The sequence below is a fragment of the Syzygium oleosum genome, unplaced genomic scaffold, assembly GCF_021117445.2.
Source record: "Syzygium oleosum isolate NSW1041296 unplaced genomic scaffold, Sole_v2.1 Sole_v2.24, whole genome shotgun sequence".
Classification (NCBI taxonomy): domain Eukaryota; kingdom Viridiplantae; phylum Streptophyta; class Magnoliopsida; order Myrtales; family Myrtaceae; genus Syzygium; species Syzygium oleosum.
Genome location: NW_026607508.1, coordinates 3,698,708 through 3,706,834, shown reverse-complemented (window position 1 = coordinate 3,706,834; position 8,127 = coordinate 3,698,708). Strand labels below are relative to the sequence as shown.

General features: G+C 39.1%; 1 protein-coding gene across 2 annotated transcripts; it reads right to left on the bottom strand.

Annotated features, from left to right (window-relative positions):
- Nucleotides 1-765: 765 nt before the first annotated feature.
- On the bottom strand, nt 766-5,771 carry LOC115693304 (urease accessory protein G). Of its 2 annotated transcripts, none has more exons than XR_008814299.1 (7): nt 5,612-5,771; nt 5,281-5,472; nt 5,022-5,082; nt 2,260-2,461; nt 1,709-1,807; nt 1,447-1,551; nt 766-1,042 (listed from the first exon to the last, which is right to left on the bottom strand). XR_008814299.1 is itself a non-coding variant. In XM_030620270.2 (7 exons), the coding sequence occupies exons 1-7, from the start codon at nt 5,716-5,718 to the stop codon at nt 959-961; spliced, it is 873 nt and encodes a 290-aa protein (XP_030476130.2). In that variant the 5' UTR covers nt 5,719-5,771; the 3' UTR covers nt 766-958. The 2 variants fall into 2 exon arrangements, 1 of the variants encoding a protein (XP_030476130.2); XM_030620270.2 differs by having other exon boundaries at nt 1,686-1,807.
- Between the last annotated feature and the right edge of the window lie 2,356 nt (nt 5,772-8,127).

Sequence of the window (8,127 nt, the reverse complement as noted above, 5' to 3'; positions counted from 1 at the left end):
CAATATTGTACGAGTTAAATAATCTTTTTTTGAAAGTATAAAGGTGGCTAAGTAAGTGGCTTATTGACCTATAAAGGTGAAAGGCTCTTGATTCTGCAGAAAAGACAGTAGCTGCCCATATGCTAGAATTAGGGATGGGCCTGAGGCGGGGTGGCCTTCGGGATCACATTCTCCTCCCAACCCTGCGGATGAAAATCTTGCCCCACCACCAGCTAACGCTCCATGCGGGGCAGGAAAAAAGTGTTAAAAAAGTATTATTAATACAATAAATTTATGACTTTTATGACATTTTTCCTAAAACAGGGGCATGGCAGGGGTGCCTTCATTAGGCAAGGGAGAACCACTTTAGAATTATAAGTCTGCCCAAACAGAACTAAGTATCACTTTCTTAATGGTCATTTGACATTTTTCTTATTTTTACTTTTCATCGGAGGTGAGTTTTAAGAAAGAACGGTTGGTTTTATAGAGTTAAGCAAATTCCAACTTTCACAAGTTAGCAGTCGTGGGACAGTGGATACACGTTGCTAATTTGAATAACTTTCTCAGTTTGCATCTCTTATAAAAGCAACGTTTATAAGGGAAGAGAGATTATTCTTAGGGATTTTCATTACAATTTTATTTATCACAAATATATATAAATGATATCAAAGACTATATTTTTCATCTCTACGTGTGTTGTGCAGGTTAAATAGCAAATTCAAAGCAAATCAATCCACGCTAGCACGGATAACTCCATCTTACACACTTCATGTGACTACATAATCGTCATAAATAAATCGCGCCCGCATCCATTCTTTAACTGAATATGAGTCTATTGTTTGCATTGTCGAAACCAACTTATTAAGTTTCAAACTCGTTTGGTATCTTTCAGCGAACGGTGAAAGGCACAAACATTCAACCCATTAGAGAGCACGCAAAACAGGAAAGAAAAACCAGTTGGGACTGCTAGATGGCAGGATCAGTATCGCTTTTTCCCCGTCGCGACCTCCCATGCCTGCAAGATGTGATTGACGATTTCCTCGACTCCACGGCCATGCTTCACCTGCACATATAGTTCACAGATCCATCATTTCTTTCACGAAGTCCAAATTCAGTAATTTGCATGCACTGATGTATATACAAATTCCGAATAGAAGTTACTCCAGGAACAAGGATTTGTCTAGATGATGAAAAACCACTTATCATAAAAACTTTCCCAAAGCTCTCTGTTCTGAGTGGTCTAAAACAATTTGCGTGCATGAGAGACAAGGGGGGAGAAAAAGTCAGACAGAGATAGAGTTAGGAAACTAATGCAAAAAATGACAGTGGAGAAGTACTACGATTATATAATATCCTGTCAAGCATAATGTCCCCTTGTAGCACCACCTATCAACATTTTTTTATTTATTTAGTACTTAGACTCATACAGTAAGTTCGTGTGGGTTGAGAAGTCCACACTTCCCTCACCTGTGCAAAGACAAAGGGTCCTCCATCTCGCATCCGAAGTGCATCTCGCTCCATCACACCCAAGTCAGCTCCAACAGCTGGTGCAAGGTCTGTTTTGTTTATCACCTGGAATATTGAAGTAGAGACACATGGCAATAAAATCATTTCCATTACACAAATCACCTGAGGGAAAGCAAGATCCCGTTGCTACTTGCACAGAAATAAAAATGGTTCACCGAAAAAAGGAGAAGAAAATGTACCAGGAGATCAGCTTGGGTGATACCTGGGCCTCCTTTGCGAGGGATTTTATCACCTCCAGAAACATCGATGATGTATATGATGAAGTCTGCCAGTTCTCTGCTGAAGTTCGCAGCTAAATTATCTGCATAAACAGTATAAAACCATCTTTATGCCTTCATCGGTTGAATTTAGAATGCAATCAACCATGGTATAGGCACCATTCGTTTCCTTTTTTAGGGCCAGGTCTAAGGCACCATCCTTGGACGCACTGCAGGTTCATCGTATGCACATGCCTTTGCAATCTTCCAAACCCGACTGTACACAAACTTTGGCTACTAATATTTATCATTAGCCTGCTTTTCCACATCCTCTAACATGTCATGTCATTTATCCAGCACTTGGAGCTTGGTCCAGTAACCAGATGGGTGCAATAAATTAAATAGTATACCGTTGCAAGACAGCCACACATTATCACTACCAAGGCAAGATGGCACAAAAGAATCAATGTAGGCATAGCCAACTTTACTTTGTGAGAGAAAAAAGGTTATCTTGTTTCTGTTTTTGCTTGAAGTGAAGGCGATGAGGCTCAGTTACCTCCCCCAGATTCACATAGCAATATGTCTGCTTTGTACAAGTTCGAAAGTTCCTCAAGAGGGCCCAAATTAATACTGATGTCTTCACGAATTGCCGCATGTGGGCATCCTCCTGTTTCCACTGCCCGTATCCTTTCCTCAGGAAGTGCCCCATGCTTTACCAAGAACTCACCATCCTCTTTCGTGAAGATATCATTTGTCACCTGAAACAAAGAAACTGCTTTTTGTCATTCTTTTAGTGCAATCTTGATAAAGTAGACAAGCAGAGACAATAGACTCCCCATATTTATGCAGTTTATAAGTTCGCGCATAACAACGCAATGGGAAAATTGTTCCGTTATCCTAAACCTTTTGTATGGAATGCAATCAAGTTTTAAACATTTTGACGGAACAAATATAGTACTACTCACAAAGAAATGCGTCCTCTAGCCAAATTATCACCGGGATTTACTTACATGACAGTCCAGTCATGTTTGTCAGTCCGATGTGTCAAGGTAATTTGGTGACGTGGCCGATGATTAAATAAAGCGACATAGTTTCTCTTTTTCTTTCCTTTTTCGATTTTCTTTTCTCTTCTTTTCTCCCTTTTCGATTTATGCCAGCACTCTCTTGACTCTCCTTAATGCCCTCACTCTCTCTTCTCTATCTCTTTCTCATAGTTCATGAATAGAGCTTGCAAGAAACAGAGCTTCATCAGAAGTCCTCATCTTCTTCAATCAAAGACATGCAATGCCTCCGCCTTAGTCACCATGCCCTGCTTTCACAGGCCCACTTCCTTCTGGGACCCACAATTTTGCCACCCACGCCACCAAGCCTCTGTTGCCATGAGCCGTGCCCCCTCTCTCCATACAAAAGATTTAGGACTTCCTAATCAATTATAGCAACAGCACTCGACCTTGTAATATCAGGGTCAAGGACTACACTGCATGGATACATACTAAAAAGAGTTGTTTCTATCATATTGATCTTAGATCTGCTATCATATTGAGACAGAGATATTCATCTAGTAGCTGAGAAGAGGAGATAATTGCTAAATATCTTGACCTAAAAGCAGCTGGCTGAAATTATGAGCAATTACTAAACAGGAAAAGGAGTCAAGCTCAGTCTCTTCTTGCTCCTTGACTTCAATTAACAATCTGACATTGCTTGAAGCTCAACGAATTGTCATTGGAGAAACAACTTTGACAGAGGTTATCATTTTTCTATAAGAAACCTTCCAGGGTTAGTTGACAAAATTGATCAGGGTAAAGTTGCAGATCACAACAATGTAGTACAGCATGAACAGCCCGCAGCACAAACTTATTCTAATGGCTCCCAGTTACGCAGAATAGTCCATGATAATGGATAAAACATCTGTTTCATAGAGAATACAGCTCTATATGATACACCGGAAATATCCACTGAGGATGTTATGCCAGCAATGGCTAGCTGGAAAAATGTGAACTTGCGTAAAGCAACACCAAATTTGTTGATTCCTAAAGTTCCTTATGTCACTAGTTGATCATTGCTGGAAAAATGTGAACTTGCGTAAAGCAACACCAAATTTGTTGATTCCTAAAGTTCCTTATGTCACTAGTTTACTTAGATCAACAACTTCACGAGAAGCTTTGCTTGAAATCCACAAAATCTTGTTTGCCAGGTGTTATTGTATAAAGCTCATTTTGTAACTCACTGATCAGAAAGGTTTAACAGGATCCCATTCTCTACTCTCTAAATTTATATTTATGCACTCAGAGTTCTCTTTGGGATGAATTAAGAAGAGGTTCTCACCAAGTTAATGACAAGGCAATAGTATAAGGCACTCTTCCATTACAACCAAGATGCAAGAAAGTTGGATTTGCTTTTCTTTGCTGAGTTGGTGATCCAGTGGTCCTGTGTAGAGAAAGCTTACAGGCAGTTGAGGCAGAGACTAATGTCTGAAGTTCTACTCTTGCGGAGCTCAGAATCAGACCAACTGTTGTGAATATATTGAATTGGAAAGCACTGTAAGTGCAAAGGCTGTGTGTATGACTTATTCAATGAGCACTGTGAAACGGGAGAATTGTTGTCCAACTCTCATGTTAAGCAAAGGGCAAAGTTTGTCGGCAACAATGCATATGACAGGATAGCTGAATTTTGGGGGGACTAAAAGAGTCTTAATGGGAAAGATGTCCATAGGGGTAGCGCATAGTGCTTATGGTTATTGCATATGGAAAGCCAGAAACCTCATAATGCATCAAGGGAGCTCGGGAAAGAAAATTGTGAAAGTTTTTGTTGTGATAGCATGCAGTACGAAGGAATATCAAGTGCTCTAAAGAGATTAGTAGGACGACTCATGAATATCACAGGTGCTCTGCCATAGCTGGAGCATTAGTTGATCGGATGTACATTGAAATTTCATTGTTTCTTCGACCAACAAATCTTGATGTTTTCATTACTTTAGTGCATTATAATTTTTTGAGACAGAGAGAGGTCCGTTATAATTTGGGGCATGTAGTAGGTTGTTGGGCAGTCGTGCATGTTATGATTAAGCAGAAGAAACACAATATAAACTAATGAAATTGACCTATTGCTGTCCAATAGATTATTAAACCAAGAAAGACATTTGATAATGAGAAGTCAAGCAAGAGATGCCGTCGTTCGGTTATTCGTGTGTGAAAATGAGCTCTCTTGGCTCATAATTGCCGTACCAAGAATTCACTTCTTAAGGGGCAAACTTCAAGCACAACAGAGCAAGAAATGAACTCCAAGTTTTCGAACCGTTCTTGATGAAAGGATACTTACCGCAGCAAGACTGTATTTATCTCTCAAGAATTGACACAAAGCCAGCATCAAAGCCGTTTTCCTACCCAAGAAAGAAAGTTCAGCAAATTAGCACTCACAACCGAGTATGAATCCATCCAGAGTGCAGATGCGAGAGCTCGTTTCTAATGCATTCAGACAAGGAAAACCACACGAATCACGTTCAAGAAACAAGAAAGAACAATACACAGTCGGGATCGAGCAGTGTTAAAAACAAAAGACGACCAACTCAGCAACGTACCCAGTACCAACAGGTCCTCCAATGCCGACAGTGAAGGCCCGCTCGTTGAAATCCCTGGAGAGGATAGGCGGGGCTCGCTTGGGGAAGAAGCCGGGCGAGTAAATGGGCTCGTGGGAGTGAGGCGCGAGGCCGTCGTGGCTGTGGTACACCCTCCCGTCCGGTCCCACCCACGAAGCTGCTCCTGCGGATGCACTGCAGATGGAGGAGGAGGAGGGGCCGAGCGTTTTCGTTCAGCAAAGGATTAAGGAAGCACGCGAGAAGACTGGATAGAAATGGCGAAGGCCAATAGAGGAACGAGACAGAAAAAGTCCATGGAGATGGAGTCTATTACTCGTGGTGGTGGTGGTGGTGATCGTCGCCGTCGTGGTGGTGGTGGCCGTCGCCGTCGTGGTGGCGGTGGTCCTGTTCGTGGCGGTGCGAATGGGTTTCCGAAGACATTTTGACCAGAACTGCGGGGGTGGTCCTGCTATAGCTGGGGTTATGTATTTCGCTAGACTTTGTTAGACTGTGAACGGGCCCCGGAAAGCCCGGCCCGAAAACAGTGGAGCGGGTGCTTCTGATCCCGCGAGGAAATGTACCATCTACTTTTTCTTTTTTAATATATTTTCTTAAAAATAATTAGTTATACCGCTTATAAAAATGACTAGACGTAAAATATTTTCATCGTTCACGAAAATATTAAGACATAAATTGTAATTGATAGTGAAAGCATTTTTATCGACTCATTATTTCAAGCGATACAAAAATTATTTATAGAAAAATATATTTCAAATCATTCATTTTTCGCGAAATTAACGGAGCCTGATATTTTAACAAATAACCACTTAATGGTTTGATTTTGACTTAAAATTTTGAGGAAAAAGGTGATGTTTGATGTTCCACAAAGGAATATCCATTCTAAATAATACGTAATAAGTTAAGCATTGTCTAAGTGTTAATACATTTTTCTTATTGCTAAAAGTAACAGTGGAGCGGGTGCTTCGATCCTGCGAGGAAATGTACCATCTACTTTTTTCTTTTCTAATATATTTTCTTAAAAATAATTAGTTATACCGCTTATAAAAATGACTAGACGTAAAATATTTTCATCGTTCACGAAAATATTAAGACATAAATTGTAATTGATAGTGAAAGCATTTTTTATCGACTCATTATTTCAAGCGATACAAAAAATTATTTATAGAAAAATATTTTTCAAATCATTCATTTTTCGCGAAATTAACGGAGCCTGATATTTTAACAAATAACCACTTAATGGTTTGATTTTGACTTAAAATTTTGAGGAAAAAAGGTGATGTTTGATGTTCCACAAAGGAATATCCATTCTAAATAATACGTAATAAGTTAAGCATTGTCTAAGTGTTAATACATTTTTCTTATTGCTAAAAGTGGATAAAATTTGGGAAAATAAAATATTTATTAGGATGCACTGATTGGATGGATACGTACCAATATAAACAAGATTATGAATGGAAAAATACGATGGTAATGCATACAATATTATGCAATATGCGCTTTACGGAATTTCAAGACAATTTTTTTAAAAATTCATTTAGATTAAAATGCACATCTTCCGTATATAGTTTTGAGAATCGTTGGTGATACCCAAAAGGAAAAAAAAAATCATTACAGCAAAAAAGTTCCTTCAACTTTTGAGTTTAACTTAAATCTTGGGAGAATTACCAAAAAAGCTTTTAAACCTATTATAATTGTGTCAATTCAGTCATAAACTTTCTTCTTTTTTTGCTAATTGAGTCTTAAACATTTTACATTTGTGTCAATTCAGCACACCTTGCCAATTTTAGGCGGAAATTGCTAACATGGACGCCGACCGTCCTACATGGCCAACTGATGCTGACGTGAACAATTTTTAATAATATTTTAATATTTTTCGAATTTTTTTATTTATTATTTCTTTTCTTTTCTTTTCTTTCTCTTTCTTTTTTTTTCTTCCCTTCATCCTCTAGCCGATCGACTAACCTCGGCGATCGGCTAGAGGCAAGGGCGAGGCTCACCCTCGCCTGTCAAAGGAAGAAGGAAAGAAAAAAAAAGAAGGAGAAAGAAAACAAAACGAAAAATAAAAAATTTAAGAAATATTAAAATATTATTAAAAATTATTTATGTCAGTGCCGGTCTTACCACGTAGGACAGCCGGCATCCATGTCAGCGATTTCCACACAAAATTGACGGGATGAACTATATTGGCACAAATGCAAAATGTTTACAACTCAATTGGCAATTGGTTTTCTCTACCATCTGGGTAGCTTCCCTTACTTCATCAAAACCCTAAATTAAACCCTAGCGTCTTCTCCTCACAGAAATGGAGCAATTGGTTTGCCCTATTCCTAGTGGGTAAACTTTACGTCAACCCTTTAAATTCTTCCCTAAGCCTAAACTATATCCTACCCCCTGATCTCTACAAATTTTCACAAATACATTCCTCAATCACAACAGATTTCCACAAATACACCTGACAGCATCACTCAAGGAGTACAAATATTAGAACTTTCTCTACATTGTCGAAATGTTCTTGCCGCGATGGATGCTACTTGAAACATTACTGGGTCGAAGATTTCTAGCCAGTTGATAGAGGCTTCTCCATCTGGGTAAGTAGATTTCAGAAGAAATATTCTGGCAGGAGCTTTCTCTAGAATTCCTGTAAGTAAATTTCAAAGTTCATGCAGTGACTAATATATTATGGGAACTGAAAATGAAGCAGAGAGGTGTATGGCTACCCTTTGTAGAAGATTAAGACATCTATGGCAGGATAGGAAGAAAAGCATATTTGGATGATGTGACTTCAGAGGATAAACCAAAAGAATGTGAACGTACCCTATTTGGTCAGCT